This window comes from Rana temporaria (assembly GCF_905171775.1).
Source record: "Rana temporaria chromosome 2 unlocalized genomic scaffold, aRanTem1.1 chr2j, whole genome shotgun sequence".
In the NCBI taxonomy this organism is placed as follows: domain Eukaryota; kingdom Metazoa; phylum Chordata; class Amphibia; order Anura; family Ranidae; genus Rana; species Rana temporaria.
Genome location: NW_024404414.1, coordinates 410,554 through 432,187, shown reverse-complemented (window position 1 = coordinate 432,187; position 21,634 = coordinate 410,554). Strand labels below are relative to the sequence as shown.

At 49.2% G+C, this 21,634-nt stretch overlaps 1 protein-coding gene across 1 annotated transcript; it reads right to left on the bottom strand.

Annotated features, from left to right (window-relative positions):
- Positions 1-371: 371 nt before the first annotated feature.
- On the bottom strand, positions 372-21,342 carry TRIM45 (tripartite motif containing 45). Its single transcript, XM_040334125.1, has 6 exons — positions 19,488-21,342; positions 9,634-10,370; positions 6,686-6,800; positions 3,466-3,580; positions 1,148-1,274; positions 372-1,072 (listed from the first exon to the last, which is right to left on the bottom strand). Exons 1-6 carry the CDS (start codon positions 19,877-19,879, stop codon positions 927-929), a joined length of 1,632 nt encoding a protein of 543 aa, XP_040190059.1. The 5' UTR covers positions 19,880-21,342; the 3' UTR covers positions 372-926.
- Positions 21,343-21,634: the final 292 nt, after the last annotated feature.

Here is a 21,634-nt window from a genome sequence, read left to right as displayed (position 1 = left end):
TTAACACCTCAACAGTCTATGTACCACATTGAATGAATCACTGTCCTATTGACCTGTTGGGGTCATAATTAACAACTTGTAATAATTCATGTATTGCAGGAGATCTTGAAATATCATTAATGTCCCATCTCATGTAATCCGAGATATCAGTTCTCAGTCATCCTATGCCCCTAATGAACATAGGATGACCCTAGACCCAAGAGTCATTGGTGAAGCTGGCACAGGAGTACCCCGCATCCTTCCAAAGTCTCTGGGTATCACGGGCCATTCCGTTACAGGGACCTTGTGCCTCATTGAGGCATAACCCCATCCTCTGTGGCCTATGTGTCCTGCCTTTGGCCACACAAATAGAGTGGGGACCATGTTCTTCATCCAGGCAGAACCCCAACCTCTCCCTTGCCTTTGACCACACAGAGATTGGGGATGTTGTGACTCATTGAGGCATAACCCCGTCCTCTGTGTCATTAGAGTCCTGCTTTTGACCACACAAATAGAGTAGGGACCATGTTCTTCATCCAGGCAGAACGCCATACTCTGGTCCAAGTGGAGTAAGGACCATGTTCTTTATCCAGGTAGAACCATGTCCTCTGTGACCACACAAATGGAATAGGGACCATGTTCTTCATCCAGGCAGGACCCCATCCTCTGTTGCCTATGTGTCCTGCCTTTGACCACACAAATGAAGCAGGGACTGTGTAGTTCATCCAGGCAGAACCCCATCCTCTGTGTCCAGCCTTTGACCAAAAAAATGGAGTAGGGGCCATGTTCTTCATCCAGGCAGAACCCCGTCCTCTGTCTGTTGAAATGGGGACCACAAGCTTCATCACTACCCAGAAGATCTGACGCTCTACGCGACTTTTTCTGTGTTCTTTTCCTGACACAGCTTGATGGGCCCAGCAAGTGTCAGAAGGTGACAACATCTCCTCTCATAGAGCCACGGTCCTGAGTAAATTCCGGGGGGCCGAGTCCTTCACACCGCTACACTCTGACTTCTCCAATATGGACCCACAACATGACCAATGGGAATGTCCAGGGTGACCCTTGTGGCCGTGTCCGCAGCCCTGATACCCCCCTAGGGAAAAGAGACAGAGATATAAGAAATCATGTGACACGAGGAGGAGGAGACGCACCGGATGAAATCACTTACCTGGCATTGTACCTCCACATCCACAGCGAGCGTCCTTCTGTCCTCCACTGGAGCAGAACGTACAGCAGTGGTAGATACCGGGGTGGGAGCGCAGGGTCCCTTTCACTGTCACATTAAAGGGGGATCCCTGGCGGAAGATAATAACAGGGATTAACCCCTTCAACTCTCTTTACCTGTACATCCCTCTATGCAACAGATAAAAAATAATATGTTTTACTGTAAATAGAAAGTATACATTTTGTTCTGCATGTTTAGAATTATTTGGATGCTTCTTTTTATTATTTTTTCCACATTTTCTTGTTATGTGAGAAAAGCAAAAAAAACATAAAAGCAAAAAAAAAAAAAAAAAAAAAAAAAGGATAATGGTAAAAAATTTAGAAATCTAAAAACAAGAAAAATATTAGCTAAGGTGAGAAGGTGAGGAAGGAGTTAATGGACCAATTGGTATTTTTCCACTTTCACTCTTTTAGGGTAATTAGGGCTGATTAGGGATAACTGAGGGTAAATAAAGGGTTAAATAGCAATACAGCTTCAGAAAAAAAAAGAAACTTGTACAGTTTCTTTAAGGTTCTGAAAGTTATGTGGATGCACAGCTATTTCCAGCGCAGCCCTAACCTATAGACAAGGTCCATTGCCTTGCTTTCTATGGTGTCAGGTCGCTGGCATTTAGTAAGGGTCACCGGTGTGAACGGGGCTACAAGTGATGTCACCTGCAGTTGAAAGGTCACGCCTCTGATCTACAATACATACAAATGAAATGGTAAATACAATGCGACAACACATTGTTACATTGTATTACTAGGTGACACTTGTAGACTTTTTCCAATTGTCACTTTACACAGCAGGAGCTGCATTTTGAGAGCTGGTGATCGGTGCTGCAGGGGGGGAGGGGAGGAGCTGGATTTAAGAGATACAGAATGCTTCTTTGTCAGGACATGAACTGATTGGCTCCTTGTACTGCTTCAGGAACAATGATCTCTCTCCTCCTCCAGTCAGTCCCATCCCCCATTTAGTTAGCAACACCACCCAGGGAACACTTAACCCCTTGATCGCCCCCTAGTGTTAAAGCGGGAGTTCACCCAATTATGTTTTTTTTTCCCTTTTCCCCTTAGATTCCTGCTCGTTTTGTCTAGGGGAATCGGCTATTTGTTTTAAAATATGAGCCGTACTTACCGTTTTCGAGATGCATCTTCTTCCGTCGCTTCCGGGTATGGGTCTTCGGGAGCGGGCGTTCCTTCTTGATTGACAGTCTTCCGAGAGGCTTCCGACGGTCGCATCCATCGCGTCACTAGTAGCCGAACGTCGGTGCGGCTCTATACTGCGCCTGCGCACCGACGTTCGGCTTCTTTCGGAAAATCGTGATGCAATGGATGCGACCGTCGGAAGCCTCTCGGAAGACTGTCAATCAAAATAGGAACGCCCGCTCCCGAAGACCCATACCCGGAAGCGGCGGAGAAGATGCATCTCGTAAACGGTAAGTACGGATCATATTTTAAAACAAATAGCCGATTCCCCTAGAGAAAACGAGCAGGAAGCTAAGAGGAAAAGTGTTATGTGCGGGTGAACCTCCGCTTTAACACCTTGCCTGCCAGTGACATTTATACAATAATCAGTGGCTATTTGTATCACTGATCGCTGTATAGATGTCACCGGTCCCAAAATAGTGTCAAAAGTGCCCTATGTGTCCGCCGCAATGTCGCAGTCCCGCTAAAAATCGCAGATCGCCGCTATTACTAGTATAAAAAAAATAATAATAAAAATGCCATAAGACGCTATAACTTTTGTGCAAACCAATCAATAAACGCTTATTGCATTTTTTTTAATCAAAAATATGTAGAAGGATACATATTAACCTAAACTGATGAAGAAACTCATTTTTTTTAATATTTTTCTTGGATGTCTTTTATAGCAAAAAGTCAAAAATATATTTTTTTCCAAAATTGACGCTTTTTTTGTTTTCAGCGGAAAAAATAAAAACCGCAGAGGTGATCAAATACCACCAAAAGAAAGCTCTATTTGTGGGAAAAAAAGGACGCCAATTTTATTTGGGTGTCACGTCGCACAACCGCGCAATTGCCAGTTAAAATAATGCAGTGCCGTATCGCAAAAAATAGCCTGGTCATTAAGGGGGTAAATTCTTCTGTGGCTGAAGTGGTTAATGATGTATTAATGATTACAGAGCTGCATTCATTGGAGTCTTTTATATCTCCCCGGAGTTCAGCTTTAGGTTCTGTGACGGTTGAAGACATATATGACTGTGGAGGAGGGGTGATCAGAGAGAATCGGAGGTCACGTGACAAAGAACACTGTAGTCTCACCTTGATGTGACGGCCTTTTACACACACGCTGACCGACAACTGTCCCACCTCTGTGGGGGTGTAGGAGATCTGGAAGGATCCGTCATGGTTATCCTGGATGGAGGGTTGGAGAGCTCTGCCAGAGAGAAAACATAAAACATTTAGAGGAGGGTCAGCCTAGTAGAAGAGACGGTACTCCCAGTAAGAGGAGGGTCTTCGATGTAGGGGTTGGTTCCTCACAGTAGGAGGAGGGTCTTCGATGTAGGGGTTGGGGTCATAACAGTAGGAGGAAGGTCTTCGATGAAGGGGTCCTCACAATAGGAGGAGGGTCTTCGATGTAGGGGTTGGGGTCTTCGCAGTAGGGGGAGGGTCTTCGATGTAGGGGTTGGGGTCCTCGCAGTAGGAGGAGGGTCTTCATTGTAGGGATTGAGGTCCTCACAGTAGAAGGAGGGTCTTGGTTGTAGGGATTGGGGTCCTAACAGTACAAGAGAGGGTCTTGATTGTAGGGATTGAGGTCCTCACAGTAGGAGGAGGGTCTTCATTGTAGGAATTGGGGTTCTCACAGTAGGAGGAGGGTCTTCATTGTAGGGATTGGGGTTCTCACAGTAAGAGGAGGGTCTTCAATGTAGGGACTGGGGTTCTCACAGTAGGAGGAGGGTCTTCGAAGTAGGGGTTGGGGTCCTCACAGTAGAAGGAGGGTCTTCGAAGTAGGGGTTGGGGTCCTCACAGTAAGAGGAGGGTCTTCGATGTAGGGATTGGGGTCCTCGCAGTAGGGGGAGGGTCTTCGATGTAGGGGTTGAGGTCCTCACAGTAGAAGGAGGGTCTTGATTGTAGGGATTGGGGTGCTAACAGTACAAGAGAGGGTCTTCATTGTAGGGATTGGGGTCCTCACAGTAGGAGGAGGGTCTTGATTGTAGGGGTTGAGGTCCTCACAGTAGAAGGAGGGTCTTGGTTGTAGGGATTGGGGTCCTCACAGTAGGAGGAGGGTCTTCATTGTAGGGGTTGGGGTTTTCACAATAGGAGGAGGGTCTTGATTGTAGGGATTGGGGTCCTAACAGTACAAGAGAGGGTCTTCGATGTAGGGATTGGGGTCCTCACAGTAGGTGGTGGGTCTGCACAGAGAAGAGAGCCAATAACCGGCTGCTGTAAAAGGGACATGTATGCTCATAATCAGGGCACCGATTATCAGTGCAGTTGAAACAGTGCCCACCAGTGCTGCCAATCAGTAGCTCCTCATCAGTGTCACCTATCAGTGCCCATCAGTGCTGCCTCATCAGTGCCCATCAGTGAAGAAGAAAAAATACCTGTTTGCAAAATTTTATAGCAATCTATGAAAACATTTTTTGTTTTTGTTTTTTTCCCAAATTGTTGAACTTTTTAACCACTTCCATACCAGGCACTTACGCACCTTCCCGCCCAAGCCAATTTTCAGCTTTCAGCACTGTCGCACTTTGAATGACAATTGCGCGGTCATGCTACACTGTACCCAAACAAAATTGGCGTCCTTTTTTCCCCACAAATAGAGCTTTCTTTTGGTGGTATTTGATCACCTCTGCGATTTTTTTTTGCGCAACAACTAAAAAAAGACTGAATTTTTTTTTTAAAAATTACGTTTTTATTTTTTTCTGCTAATTTTTTTGTAAATAAGTAAGTTTTCTCTTTCAATTACAGGCACTGATGGGCACCGATGAGATGGCACTGATGGACATCGATGAGGTAGTACTGACGGGCACAGATGAGGTGGCACTGATTGGCGGCGCTGGTATGCGGCACTGATGGGCACACATAGGCACACTGATGGGCACACATAGGCGGCACTGATGGGCACTCATGGGCGGCACTGATGGGCACTCATGGGCGGCACTGATGGGCACTCATGGGTGGCACAGATGGGCACTCATGGGCGGCACTGATGGATACTTATGGGTGGCACAGATGGGCACTGATAGGTGGGCACTGGGCATGGGTGGGCACTGTGGGGTGGCACTGATTGGCATCTTTTTTTTTTTAATGCTTTTTTTTTTTTTGCTTTCCCTGGTCCTGGGTGGGCTTCCCTGGTGGTCCAGTGTGGCGATCCGAGGGGGGGCTGCGCTGATAAACAATCAGCGCGAACCCCCCCTGTCAGGAGAGCCGCCGATCGGCTCTCCTCTACTCGCGTCTGTCAGACGCGAGTGAGGAAGAGCCATCAACGGCTCTTCCTGTTTACATCGTGATCAGCCGTGATTGGACGCGGCTGATCACGTGGTAAAGAGTCTCCGCGAGAGACTCTTTACCGAGATCGGTGTTGCGGGGTGTCAGACTAACACCCTGCAACAACGATCGCCACGATGCGCGCCCCCGGGGGCGCGCAGCGGCTCAGAATCCTGAGGACGTCCAGTCAGGATTCTACAACCACTTTGTGCCGTCAATCTGTCATTGGCGGGCGGCAAGTGGTTAAAATCTATTGCCAAAAAATAAAAATAAACTCAGTGGGGATTAAATATCACCAAAAGAAATCTCTATTTGTGTGAAAAAAAAATGATAAAAATGTCACATGTGTACAGTGTGGCATGACCGCACAATTGTCATTCAAAGTGTGAGAGCGCTTAAAACTGAAAATTGGCCTGGGCAGGAAGGGGGTAAAAGTTCCAGGTAGGCAAATGGTTAAAGAAATGAATGGTCTAATGACAGGGTCTCATTAAGGATGGTCCCTGCTGGGCAACGTCTCTTTAATATCCCGTCTCATCTGGCCATCACTGGACCTGCAATGTTGTAATCTGATCTCCCTGGACCTCCAATACTGATCTCCCTGGACCTCCAATACTGATCTCCCTGGACCTCCAATACTCATCTCCCTGGACCTCCAATACTCATCTCCCTGGACCTCCAATACTCATCTCCCTGGACCTCCAATACTCATCTCCCTGGACCTCCAATACTCATCTCCCTGGACCTCCAATACTCATCTCCCTGGACCTCCAATACTCATCTCCCTGGACCTCCAATACTGATCTCCCTGGACCTCCAATACTCATCTCCCTGGACCTCCAATACTCATCTCCCTGGACCTCCAATACTCATCTCCCTGGACCTCCAATACTCATCTCCCTGGACCTCCAATACTCATCTCCCTGGACCTCCAATACTCATCTCCCTGGACCTCCAATACTCATCTCCCTGGACCTCCAATACTCATCTCCCTGGACCTCCAATACTCATCTCCCTGGTTGGGTGGACAGAGCTGACCTTTGTGTCCTCTCACCTGCCGGACTCTTTGTGTAGAATGGTGACTCTCGGCTGTTCCCGCGGCTCCTCCACGTTGTTCTTAGAGATGAGGGTGAAGCTACATAGAGCCCCCAAGGACCCGGAGTGAAGCCCTGGAGATACAGATAATGTACATTGAGCGGTGCAATATGAGGTTATTATATCTCTGCGTCTAAGCAAGGCGTAATGTCCAAATATGAAGCTTTACTCCCTACAGGACGGGACCTCTAAGAGACTGGTAGGTGGTTGAAGTGATTGTGTATCCGATTAGAAGATATAAAATCACCAGCAACCCAAATAGATGAGCATCACATATTAATTGTGAAAAAAAGTGTCATATAAGTCAAAAGGGTATCAAAATGCAATAAAAACATATAAATTGTGTGAAGCAAAAAAATGGAAATAATCCAAGTGCTGGATCAGCCGGTGTGGCCTCCACCCAGAGGGTGGGTTCAGGCGTGCTACATAGCGTGACCATCGTCCAGCTACGGTGAAACTGGCAAAATTTGGTTTCTACATACCAGCTGGATATGTTTATATGGGGGCACTGAAAGGGTATGTTTGTTTGAGGCGCTGTTGCTCTTAGATTATTTTTATATGTGTTGCTTCACACATGTAGCACCCTCCTAGTTAAGTTGCTAGTTAGGTAAATGTAGTTCTTTTAGCTCTACGGTTGTCAGTTGAGCATCTTGCGATTATTTTGGGCGGTTTTGTGTCTCGCTGGTTGCAGATTTGACTGCTTACCCCTGCCTTCTGGAGAGTTCTGGAATGTAGTGGGTTAGGAGCGCCCAATAGGCAGTCTGAATATTTATGTTGTCCCAGCCAATCCCTTGGGGAAGGGTGTCCAGTAGGTGGCTGGGAGGGAGCAAAAATAGGTTGAGGCTGTCAGGAGCGTCTATCGCTCCTGCTCCTCATTCCAGCATCCTGGTTTTGGCTGTGGCATTCTCCTTGTCTTCCTCTCCACCTGCAAGGTGATTAATGTGGCCAGTCTCTGGGTGGAGACCAAACCTGATTTGGCTGTGGCATTCTCCTTGTCTGTCTCTCCACCTGCAAGGTGATTAATGTGGCCAGTCTCTGGGTGGAGACCAAACCTGATTTGGCTGTGGCATTCTCCTTGTCTGTCTCTCCACCTGCAAGGTGATTAATGTAGCCAGTCTCTGGGTGGAGACCAAACCTGATTTGGCTGTGGCATTCTCCTTGTCTGTCTCTCCACCTGCAAGGTGATTAATGTGGCCAGTCTCTGGGTGGAGACCAAACCTGATTTGGCTGTGGCATTCTCCTTGTCTGTCTCTCCACCTGCAAGGTGATTAATGTGGCCACCAGTCTCTGGGTGGAGACCAAACCTGATTTGGCTGTGGCATTCTCCTTGTCTGTCTCTCCACCTGCAAGGTGATTAATGTGGCCATTCTCTGGGTGGAGACCAAACCTGATTTGGCTGTGGCATTCTCCTTGTCTTTCTCTCCACCTGCAAGGTGATTAATGTGGCCAGTCTCTGCGTAGAGACCAAACCTGATTTGGCTGTGGCATTCTCCTTGTCTGTTTCTCCACCTGCAAGGTGATTAATGTGGCCAGTCTCTGGGTGGAGACCAAACCTGATTTGGCTGTGGCATTCTCCTTGTCTGTCTCTCCACCTGCAAGGTGATTAATGTAGCCAGTCTCTGGGTGGAGACCAAACCTGATTTGGCTGTGGCATTCTCCTTGTCTGTCTCTCCACCTGCAAGGTGATTAATGTGGCCAGTCTCTGGGTGGAGACCAAACCTGATTTGGCTGTGGCATTCTCCTTGTCTGTCTCTCCACCTGCAAGGTGATTAATGTGGCCACCAGTCTCTGGGTGGAGACCAAACCTGATTTGGCTGTGGCATTCTCCTTGTCTGTCTCTCCACCTGCAAGGTGATTAATGTGGCCATTCTCTGGGTGGAGACCAAACCTGATTTGGCTGTGGCATTCTCCTTGTCTGTCTCTCCACCTGCAAGGTGATTAATGTGGCCACCAGTCTCTGGGTGGAGACCAAACCTGATTTGGCTGTGGCATTCTCCTTGTCTTTCTCTCCACCTGCAAGGTGATTAATGTGGCCAGTCTCTGCGTAGAGACCAAACCTGATTTAAGCTAGCCAAGCCTGCAGTCTCATGCTTGTGATATTGTGTGTAATAAGTGTTCCTGGCTCCCTGTTTGCCCATCTCTGCTAGATTGGATACCCTTATTGACGACCTCAGATCAGATATCGACTATTCTCTGAACTCTGCCTGCCTTTGACTTCGGATATTAAAGTGGCGGTAATCCCACTTTTCAAAAATAAATTAAAAATAACACCTGCAAGACAAAGGCATAATGAGCTAGTATGCATAGCATACTAGCTCATTATGTAATACTCACCTCAGATCGAAGTCCCCGCAGCCGCCTTACAGGAGTGTCCTACATTTACCTGCACCCATCCAGGTTCAAGTTTAATAAAGCATCAGAAAAAGGATCCCCTGAGACTGTTTACTGAGCCTGAAGAGCAACTGTGGCTATGTGTCTGGCTACTAGTACACTAACTGGGGAAGGAAACTTGGGACCAAAACAGTGGACCCTTTACGGGGATGACCGCTACACATAATTTATATGTTTTTAATTGGACATGCCCTCCCCCCACCCTTCTCTGCTACACAAGAACATTGTGCTGAGTTGTGTGGCTGTGATGAGGGGTGTGGCTATTACTCAGCTCTGCCAGCACAGAGTGTTGGAGTGGGAGGGCAGGAAACAGTATTTCTAACAATGGTTTCCACCAATCGTAACTGTTATTTTAAAGCATTTCCATGCAAAATTCAGCCATAAATCTTACCATGCCGGGGACTATAAGGGGATAAGAAAAAGTTTTAAGACTTCAAGTGGGGTTTAAACCACGAATCTGATTGGTTGATAACTTATTTTTTCCACACTCTTGCAGCATAGTCCCTGAAATCTCACCTTGCCCTTTGACCTCGCACCTGTCGGGGTCGACCCCTCCTCTCTGCACTGCACCGTACAGTTGGTAACCTTGGCACAGCCCCGCCTCTTCCAGCGGACTGAATCGGATACTGACGGGCTCCACTTGTTCCGCCTTGCTGCGATCCCCATGGCTGAGATCTTTGAGGCGGCTCAGCGCCAGGACCTTGGCGCGCACAATATGGTGGTCGGGCCCACAGTGCAGGAGGCCTCGGGTAAAGCTGGTGGCGGTACGGAGGTCTGAGAGTTGCTGATGGACCCGAGCTTTCTGTAGGTTCAAGCCCTGCTCCTTCCGATTAACCTCCTCATCAATGTCACGCAGGAGGCGGAGTCTGTGCTCTTGGATTGCATGTATATACCCCTCAGTGAAGACCTCTACCTCCTCCCGCAGCATATCCGCCCTCTGCCTCAGGTCTTCCCCCACCCTGTATACGGCATTCAGAGTCTTCTCCAGGCCCTCCAGCTGTGGATCCCACTTTATTAAGGCTCCTCGGAGCTGCTCCTTGTGCTTCACCGCCACCTCCACCACGGGGCGCAGCTCATGTCCATGGTGCTTGAGGAGAGCGCAATCCCGGCACGAGGGAACCGCACAGACCTCACAGAATAAGCCAAGCTCCTCCAATGGATGGAGAGAACAGTACGGCGCCGGAGAGAGCGAGGAGCCGGGAGGAAGGTCCCTGAGGAGCAACAAGCTATGAGCCGATGTTCTCTTCTGCCGCCTGTGTGGAGGGAGAATAAAACGACCATTAATGTCCTTCTACCGCTCAACCCTCATCAAATAGTGAAGCGTGAAAAACTAGGAAAAATACAATTTTAAGAAAGAAGTCCGTCATACAATATTTCTACAATGATGGGTTTATATAATAATACAACCATCAGTCCCTCCCCTCATGCCAAGGTACGAGGTGTAACCCTAGACCAGTGATGGCGAACCTCGGCACCCCAGATGTTTTGGAACTACATTTCCCATGATGCTCAATTACACTGCAGAGTGCATGAGCACCATGGGAATTGTAGTTCCAAAACATCTGTGCCGAGGTTCACCATCACGGGCCTAGACTCTGACCTGTCCTTTCAGCCCTATATCCAATCACTGTCCAAGTCGTCCAGACTTCACCTCCAAAACATCTCCAAAATACGCCCCTTTCTAACCATCAAGAGCAAGCAACTTTTTCACTCCTTTGACTAACTCTCTCCTCCAGGGGCATTGCTAGGTGGCAAAAAGACCAGGGGCTTTAGCCCGAAGGCCGAGCATGGCACCGGGGGGGGGGGGGGGGGGTACCTACCTGATGCACACTGACCTACCTGATATACACTGACCTACCTGACGCACACAGACCTACCTGATGCACACAGACCTGACATACACTGACCTACCTGACGCACACTGACCTACCTGACGCACACTGACCTACCTGATGCACACAGACCTGACGCACACTGACCTACCTGACATACAATGACCTACCTGATGCACACTGACCTACCTGACACACACTGACCTGCCTGACATACACTGACCTGAAATATACTGGCCTACCTGACATACACTGACACACACTGAGTGACCTACCTGACTAGACTTCATGTGACGTGACCTCCGAGTCCTCCTGCAGCTCAGCCGTAGTGTGTGGCGCGCCCATCAGAGTAGAGTAGACTAGACAGCACTGCAGCAGGCACTCCACTGGTGACTCCAGGCAGCCAGAGCCATGACAGGAGAAGAGAGGCTAGCGTGGATCTTGTAGTGACACGGCGTGGCGGCCACACTGTAATTACCGCCTTCTGGAGCCTACAGTGCTTATGATGGACGTTACACGTCCCGCGGTCCCGGCATTGGCCCAGTGGGAAGTTCATCATAGGCACTCCAGGCTCCAGAAGGCGGGACCTGCTATGTCAGTCACTTGGCCGTGCTTGCCGCTCAGGGTCAGAACGGTCCTTAACCACTTCTCTACTTTGGGTGTTTTTCAGATTTGGTGTTTACGAGACTAAAACATTTTTTTTTGCTAGAAAATTACTTAAAACCCACAAACATTATATATTTATTTTTTTCTAATACCCTAGAGAATAAAATGGCGATCATTGCAATACTTTTTGTCACACCATATTTGCGCAGCGGTCCTACAAGCGCACTTTTTTTGGAAAAAAAATCACTTTTTTGAATTAAAAAATAAGACAGCAATAAATTTGGCCCAATTTTTTTATATATTGTGAAAGATAATGTTACGCCGAGTAAAATGGTACCCAACACGTCACGCTTACAAATTGCGCCCGCTCGTGGCATGGCGTCAGACTTTTACCCTTAAAAATCTCGATAGGCGACGTTTAAAAAATTCTATAGGTTGCATTTTTTGAGTTACAGAGTAGCTCCAGGGCTAGAATTATTGCTCTCGCTCTAACGATCGCGGCGATACCTCACTTGTGTCGTTTGAACACCGTTTTCATATGCCGGCGCTACTCGCGTATGCGTTCGCTTCTGCGCGCGAGCTCGTCGGAACGGGGCGCTTTAAAAAATTTTTTTTTTGTTTTCTTATTTATTTTTATTTATTTTATTATTTTTTACACTGGAAAAAAAAATGATCACTTTTATTCCTATTACAAGGAATGTAAACATCCCTTGTAATAGAAAAAAGCATGACAGGTCCTCTTAAATATGAGATCTGGGGTCAAAAAGACCTCAGATCCCATATATAGACTAAAAAAGAAAAAAAAAATTGAAACTGTCATTTTTTCAAATGACAAAAAAAAAAATGTTTCTTTAAGAGGCTGGGCGGGACTAACGTTTTGACGTCACTTCCGCCCAGCAGAGCTATGAGGACGGGCGAAGGAGATTTTTCCTTCAGTCTCGTCCCCGCTCAGCTGCCGAACGGTCCCGATCTCCTCCGCCGCTACCGACGGCTCCGGTAAGCGGCGGAGGGCGCGGGAGAGCGGCGGGAGGGGGGGCCCCTCTCCCTCCGCCGATAACGGCGATCTCGCAGCGAATCCGCCGCGGAGACCGCCATTATCGTTAACAGAACCGCTGACACTAAAGATGGATACCTCGGTTGTGGCAGCAGCTGCTGCCGTTACCGAGATATCCATCTTTAAAGTTAGGCCGTATAAAGACGTACAATGGTTTGGAAGTGGTTAAGACTCAAATGCAAGCACACGCTTTTCGTCCCGCCGTGGCCGTGCACAGACGCAGTGTGTCTCTCCAGGCCGGCCGTGCATGCCTATAATGACATCACACGTCCCGCGATCCTGGCATTCATTGGACCAGTGTGATGTCCATCATAGGACATGGCAGTGCGGCGCCTATGATGGACGTCTCACTGGTCCAATGCTGGGATCGTGGGCGGGACCACGTGACGTCCAATAGAATTGGTCACTCGGAGTTAGGCGCACTTTCTCGGGGGGACTCGGGGCTAATCATTTTTAAATAAATGGCTGAGACTCTGGGCTTTTCGGGGACCCTTTCGGGGATCCAGCCCCCCAAGCCCCCCCTCCCAACGCCCCTGCACCTCCTCATTGGCCTACCTCTCCGCAAGCTTTCCCCTCTTCAGTCTATCATGAATGCTGCTGACAGACTCATCTACCTTACCAACCATTCTCTGTCTGCCACCCTTCTCCGCCAATCCTTACACTGGCTCCCGATCACCCAGGGAATTCAATTCAAAACACTAAATGCAACATACAAAGCCATTCCCAACTCTGCACCGGGGTACATCACCAGTCTTATCTCCAAATATCACCCAAAACCGTCCTCTCCGCTCCTCCCAAGACCTCCTGCTCTCTATCTCCCTTGTGTCCTTCTCCCATGCTCATCTCCAGGACTTCTCCAGAGCCTCTCCCATCCTCTGGAACTCACCATCTCAATCTGTCCGGTTATCTCCTACTCTGTCCACTTTTAGGCGATCCCTGAAAACTCCTCTCTCCAGGGAGGCCTATCCTGCCTCCAGCTAACAACCGAATCTTCAACTCCCCTCATCCGTTCATCCCTCACAGTCCCTACCTTTTGTTTCGCCAGCCCCTCCCACTTAGGCCCCGTACACACGACCAAACATGTCTGCTGAAACTGGTCCGCGGACCAGTTTCAGCAGACATGTTCGGTCGTGTGTAGGCCCGAGCGGACAGGATTCCAGCGTACATTTGCCCGCCGGGCCTTTTTCCAGCGGGCAAATATTTCCAAACTTGTTTAGAAACAGCCCGCTGGAATCCTGTCCGCTCGGACATGTTCGGTCGTCTGTACAGACCTACCGTACATGTCCGAGCGCCCGCCATCCCTCGCATGCGTCGAATGACTTTGACGCATGCGTGGAAGCATTGAACTGGCAGGGCCGCCCACGTCGCCGCGTCATTGTCGCGGCGACGGCGCGGCTACGCCCCGCGTATTGTTTACGCGCGGATTTCTGTATGATGGTGAGTACAGCCACCATACAGAAATCCCCGGGCAGACATGTACGCTGAAAACGGTCCGGCGGACCGGTTTCATCGTACATGTTTGCTCGTCTGTACGAGCCATTAGAGTGTCAGCTCCCATGAGCAGGGCTCCTCTAACCCTCTTGTTTTGAATTGTACTGTTGGTGCATTGTCTCCGTACATTGTAAAGCGCTGCACAAACTGTTGGCGCCATATAAATCCTGTATAATAATAATAATAATATGTTTTATTGCTATAAAAATATGCAAAAAATAAAAATCTGCTTCCCGGTAAGGCTACTATTTTTGTTACAAAGTTACAGTTTTGTAATATTTCCTGTAAGTGATTATTTGGTGCCGTATTATTGATAATGAAGCAGAAGTTGGTATGTGTGTGAGAAAAGGGGAAGTATGTATTCTGTGTAGCCGGGGTACCGCGCTGTCGCCGCGCAGAGACCACCACAGACACCCAGCACCTCGCAGTGTACAATCACACCCATCGTGGTGTTATCCTCACCCCCCCCCCCCCCCATTCTTGGTGTACAATTGAGGCTTTGGGTCAAAAAAAGGCTCTTGTTTTTAAGATGATGTTTAATCTGCTCATATTTTCCTTCCCTGGTAACCCCTCCCCCATCAACAAATTCATATCAACTTTATCCACTTAAAGCGGAGGTCCACCCTAAAAAAAAAGTTTTACATTAACACACATTTGAAAAAAAAAATCTATACTTACCAGAAACGCCTGTTGCTAGGCAGTCGTCCTAATCTGCCACTTCCTTCTCTGCGGAGCCCCTCGTTCTCGTTCTCCCTCGCGTTGTCTCTTGGAGAATGGGGCGCACTGTCCTCCTGGGACCTCTGTGTGTCCCAGAAGACAGACGGCCATTCACAAAGCGCCGTGCAACTCGCGCATGCGCAGTAGAAAACGGGCAGTGAAGCCGCAAGGGGGGGGGGGGGGGGGGCGACGTTGCGGGCTCACTGGACAGGTAAGTGTCCTTATTAAAAGTCAGCAGCTACAGTGTTTGTAGCTGCTGACTTTTTTTTATGGCTGGAACACCCCTTTTAGGACTGAGCATCTTTCTGAGATTTGGTACAAGTTAAAATGAGGGTTGTCCCGATACCACTTTTTTAAGACCGAGTACAAGTACCGATACTTTTTTCAAGTACTCGCCGATACCGAATACCAATACTTTTTTTTAATGTTTTTTTTTTTTTTACAGTACAGGACAGCAGCACAGAGGGGGACACGGAGCACTGACAGCAGCATGGAGGGGGACAAGGACTAGGAGGGGAGAGCAGCACAGAGGAGGATACCGGGACATTCAGCGGTGATCGGTGCGGCTTTGGGGGAAGTTACAAGCACCGATCACCGCTGTATAACTTTCATTAAAGCAGCGGAAAAGGTGCTTGTAACTCCCCCCACCGCACCGATCACCCTTGACTGCCCAGGTATCGGGTGAAGCATCGGAGCATTTCCCAGAGTACAAGTACTCGGGGAAAAGCTCGGGATCGGTACCGATACTAGTATCGGGTCAACCCTAGTTCAATTTTTTTTTTTGCTAGAAAATTATATAGAACCCTCAAACATTATATATATCAACAGCACTCTGACACTCCTCCCTGCACACTGCTCCAATCAACAGCACTCTGACACTCCTCCCTGCACACTGCTCCAATCAACAGCTCTGACACTCCTCCCTGCACACCGCTCCAATCAACAGAGCTCTGACACTCCTCCCTGCACACCGCTCCAATCATCAGAGCTCTTACACTCCTCCCTGCACACTGCTCCAATCATCAGAGCTCTGACACTCCTCCCTGCACATTGCTCCAATCATCAGAGCTCTGACACTCCTCCCTGCACACCGCTCCAATCAACAGAGCTCTGACACTCCTCCCTGTACACTGCTCCTATCAACAGAGCTCTGACACTCCTCCCTGTACACTGCTCCAATCAACAGAGCTCTGACACTCCTCCCTGCACAACGCTCCAATCATCAGAGCTCTGACACTCCTCCCTGTACACTGCTCCTATCAACAGAGCTCTGACACTCCTCCCTGTACACTGCTCCAATCAACAGAGCTCTGACACTCCTCCCTGCACAACGCTCCAATCAACAGAGCTCTGACACTCCTCCCTGTACACTGCTCCAATCATCAGAGCTCTGACACTCCTCCCTGCACACCGCTCCAATCATCAGAGCTCTGACACTCCTCCCTGCACACCGCTCCAATCATCAGAGCTCTGACACTCCTCCCTGCACACCGCTCCAATCATCAGAGCTCTGACACTCCTCCCTGCACACTGCTCCAATCATCAGAGCTCTGACACTCCTCCCTGCACACTTCTCCAATCAACAGAGCTCTGACACTCCTCCCTGCACACTTCTCCAATCATCAGAGCTCTGACACTCCTCCCTGCACACTTCTCCAATCATCAGAGCTCTGACACTCCTCCCTGCACACCGCTCCAATCATCAGAACTCTGACACTCCTCCCTGCACACTCCTCCAATCATCAGAGCTCTGACACTCCTCCCTGCACACCTCTCCAATCAACAGAGCTCTGACACTCCTCCCTGCACACTTCTCCAATCAACAGAGCTCTGACACTCCTCCCTGCACACTTCTCCAATCATCAGAGCTCTGACACTCCTCCCTTGCACACTTCTCCAATCATCAGAGCTCTGACACTCCTCCCTGCACACTGCTCCAATCATCAGAGCTCTGACACTCCTCCCTGCACACCGCTCCAATCATCAGAGCTCTGACACTCCTCCCTGCACACTGCTCCAATCATCAGAGCTCTGACACTCCTCCCTGCACACTCCTCCAATCATCAGAACTCTGACACTCCTCCCTGCACACCGCTCCAATCATCAGAGCTCTGACACTCCTCCCTGCACACTCCTCCAATCATCAGAACTCTGACACTCCTCCCTGCACACTGCTCCAATCAACAGAGCTCTGACACTCCTCCCTGCACACTGCTCCAATCAACAGAGCTCTGACACTCCTCCCTGTACACTCCTCCAATCATCAGAGCTCTGACACTCCTCCCTGCACACAAAAAAAAAGCGTGGGGGTCCCCCCAAATTCAATTACCAGGCCCTTCAGGTCTGGTATGGATATTAAGGGAAACCCCGCTGTCAATTAAAAAAAAAATGACGTGGGCTTCCCCAGTGACGTAGCAGAGGGTGCGTCAGAGGGGGTGGGGTCACGTGATGGGTGACCCCGCCTCACCTATATAAGAAATGTCACTAGCTCCAGCCGCATCATTCGCTGCGCTGTCTCCAGTGGAGACAGACGGCCGGCGATGCTGCGCTCTGGATCCCGGACCTGGATGATCTTCTCATCGCTGGACCGGAGAGGAGATCACGCGTCGCTGGATGCCGACAATGTTGGAGCGGATTTATTTTTTAATAAATGACTTTTTTCCACGGTGTGTGTGTGTGTTTTTTTTACAACTATTTACACTTCCTTTGTGAAATGGTAGGGGTACAATGTACCCCATTACCAATTCATATAGGGGGGGGGCAGGATCTGGGGGTCCCCTTTGTTAAAGGGGTCTTCCAGATTCTGATAAGCCCCCCGCAGACCCCCACAACCACCGGGGAAGGGGCGGGGCCGTTCTCTCCGTCCCCTCTTCTTTTCTGCGGCCGGCCAGGTTTACGTGCTCGGATAAGGGGTCTGGTGTGGATTTTTGGGGGAACTCCACGCAATTTTTTTTAAAATTTGGGGTGGAGTTCCCCTTAAAATCGTGCGGTTGTAAAGCGGTTAAAATCCACACCAGACCTGAAGGGTCTGGAATAGATATTTGGGGGGAACCCCACGTCATTTTTTTTTTAAATTGACGGCGGGGGTTCCCCTTAATATCCATACCAGACCTGAAGGGCCTGGTAATTGAATTTGGGGGGGACCCCACACTTTTTTTTTATTTTTTATGAATGAATGAATTCTCTTTGAATTGCCAGAGCCGACAATTCATTAGAGCCGCGAGTCTGGTTTTAAATGTCTTTTTTCCTTCAGAAATGACACTTTGTGCAGAGACAGTTCTATGTACGGGAAACATGCGCTTTTTCACATGCTAACTTTACACCCCCCCCCCGCCCACGTACGAAATTTAAAGGAATATTTCACTTTTATTGTTTCACTTTTAGCATTATTAAATTCACTTCTCCCGAAAAAACGGCCGTTTTTAAAACTTTTGCATTGATACATGTCCCCTGGGACAGGACCCGGGTCCCCAAACACTTTTTAGGACAATAAATTGCATATTAGCCTTTAAAATTAACACTTTAGATTTCTCCCATAAACTTTAACAGGGTATTCCGCGGCTTTTCGAATTTGCCGCGAACACCCCAAATTGTTCGTTGTTCGCCGAACAGGTGAACAGGCAATGTTCGAGTCCAACTCAAAGCTCATCCCTACTTACTGTTCAATGGGGCCTTATTATTATTATTATACAGGAGATTTTATATATATACATCCTCTCCATGCTCTCTATCCATGTCACACACACAACACTCTTTAGCGGGTACCATATTGAGCTGCCGAATATCAGATGTCCCCCAGCTCCATCCCTCCACCTCCTGCATTATATATAGACAGAGGGAGTCTGCACTGGAAGGACGGAGCTCCCAGAGTAGTTATATTTTTGTCCCGATGGAAGCCCAGGATTACAGTAAAAACCTGACAGGGGTTCTTATCCTTCCCCATTCGAACCAGAACTAGGAAAAAAGTTTTTTGTTGGACCTAACCATTTTCCGACCGCGCTGAAGCTAAATGACGGCTACATCATGGCCGTCCAGTTCTGGGATGCTGTCATACGTCATCCTCCATCGTGCTCACCAGGTGCCCACTGCAGCATGCGGGTGGTGCCCTACTGCTCATCACAAACTGAGGTCAGTGGCACTTCACCATGTGATCAGCTGTGGCCAATCACAGCTGATCATGATGTAAACAGAAGCTGGTTATCGGCATTCCTTTCCTTGCACTGACAGCATGAGGAGAGGAGAGACAATAACTTGTGTGAAAGGGACACCTACATCAGGACAGTGATTATCAGCGTCCTGATTATTACAACAGTGCCCACCAGTGCTTCCAATTAATGCGCACCAGTGCTTCCAATTAATGCGCACCAGTTCTCCCTCAATCGGTATCTCCCACCAGTGCCGCCTATCTATGCCTCCTCATCAATGCCCCCCCAGTGTCGCCTCATCAGTGCCGCCTATCTATGCCTCCTCATCAATGCCCCCCCAGTGTCGCCTCATCAGTGCCCAACAATGCCGCCTCATCAGTGCCCAACAATGCCGCCTCATCAGCGCACATCAGTGAAGGAGAAAAATTACCTGTTTACTAAATTGTATAACAAAGTTTTATATAATCTGAATATCTGATTGGTTCCTGCGGCTGAGGTGCCCATGTGCCCCCCTTTCCCGCTCACCTGTGCGCCTGGCAGCAGAACTCGCACATGTTGATCTTGCACTCCTGGCAGCGCCTCTCGCCCTTTCCATCCGCACACAGGTCACATGGCATCTGGTGCCCTCCGCTCCGCAGCCGTTCCCGCAGCACCTCCGTCTGCGCCAGCATGTCGGGTAAGAAATCCTTCACTCCCCCCGCTGGCAGCGCCACCTCTGAATCGCACACGGGACACAGGAGGCTCCTCCGTTTTTGCCCCTTCTCCATGGTGGCGAAGGGCTCCAGCTTGCTCAGGCAGTCCATGCAGAGGGTATGCAGGCAGGGCAGCACCCGGGGGTCTGAGAACATCTCCTGGCACTGTGGGCAGTGTGCCCGCAGCTCCGCCGAAATCTCATCCAGAGCACCCGACTTCGCCATCTTAGCAAAATTAGTCAAAATTCTGTAAAATTTTCCAGAAAAGAAGAAGATGAGGCCGGAGAGACAGAACAACAAAATCCGAAATCTCCTATTCAGGGAGCACAGATCCTTTCCAAGGTGCCCAACGAGAATGAAATGGTAGGACAGAAAAATCAACCAGATCCCAGCATAAGATCCTTAGAGAGGTCACCAAATCCAGCAATAGATGCCAAGAGAGGTCACTTGATGCCACACATCCTAAGAGAGGTCACTAGGTCCAACAGGAGATCCAGGGTGGTTAATAGGTCCAACGGGAGATCCTTAGAGAAGTTAACAGGTCCAATAGGAGATCCAAAAGGAGATCCAAAGAAAGATCACTAGATCCAATGGGAGATCCTAAGAGAGGTCACTAGGTCCAACAGGAGATCCAAAGAGAGGTCACTAGATCCAACAGGAGATCCAAAAAGAGATCACAAGGTCCAACAGGAGATCCAAAGAGAGGCCACTAGGTCCAACAGGAGATCCAAAGAGAGGTCACTAGATCCAAAGCGAGGTCATTAGGTCCAACAGGAGAACCAAAGAGAGGTCACTAGATCCAAAGAGAGGTCACTAGGTCCAACAGGAGATCCAAAGAGAGAGTACTAGGTCCAACAGAGGATCTAAAGATTGGTTACTAGATGCCACACAGGGTCCTAAGAAAAGGGTCACTAGATCCTGCAGAGTATCCTAGAAATAGTCACTAGATCCTCAGATCAGTCATGGCTCAGGAAGGGGAAAGGTATAAGAAGACCCTGGTACGGAGGTCCCTATGTGGAGAGCCCTATGTGGAGGGCCCTATGTGGAGGTCTCTATGTGGAGGTCCCTATGTGGAGGTCCCTATGTGGAGAGCCCTATGTGGAGGTCTCTATGTGGAGGTCCCTATGTGGAGGTCTCTATGTGGAGGTCTCTATGTGGAGGTCTCTATGTGGAGGTCCCTATGTGGAGGTCTCTATGTGGAGGTCCCTATGTGAAGGTCTCTATGTGGAGGTCCCTATGTGGAGGTCCCTATGTGGAGGTCTCTATGTGGAGGTCCCTATGTGGAGGTCTCTATGTGGAGGTCCCTATATGGCATTCTCTATGTGGAGGTCCCTATGTGGCGTTCTCTATGTGAAGGTCCCTATGTGGAAGTCCCTATGTGGAGGTCCCTATGTGGAGGTCTCTATGTGGAGGTCTCTATGTAGAGGTCTCTATGTGGAGGTCTCTATGTGGAAGTCCCTATGTGGCGTTCTCTATGTGTAGGTCTCTCTGTGTGGAGGTTCCTATGTGGCGGTCTCTGGTTTTAGTGGTGGAGTCCCTGATTTTGATCTCCTGTGACTTTTCCTGCAGTCACATTCCTGGGCCGGTCTGCACAGGATCCTCACACAGGCCTCACACCGCCTCCCCTCCCCCCTCCTCCTTCTCCCGGGAGTCTGAGAGTCACTCTGGACAGGAGCAAGGTGCAGCTGTGTCAGCGATGACGGGGTTAATCCTGAGCACATTCCCAGAATTCCAGCCCCCCCCCCCTCCCCCCTCTCTGCTGATCCTGGAGGACTGGACACACCTTACAGCCCTCCCCCCATAAGTATAGAAAAAGTCCAAACTTTAATCAGAACTTGTGTCCCCGCCGGGGAGATTCACCCTCTTCTCACCCCGGGGACACCGAGACAGAAAGTGTGCGGATGTGTTATGTGTAATTTATTTTCAGTAAATAAACAAAGTGTGACCCGTGTTCCGTGTGACCCGTGTTCTGTGTGACCC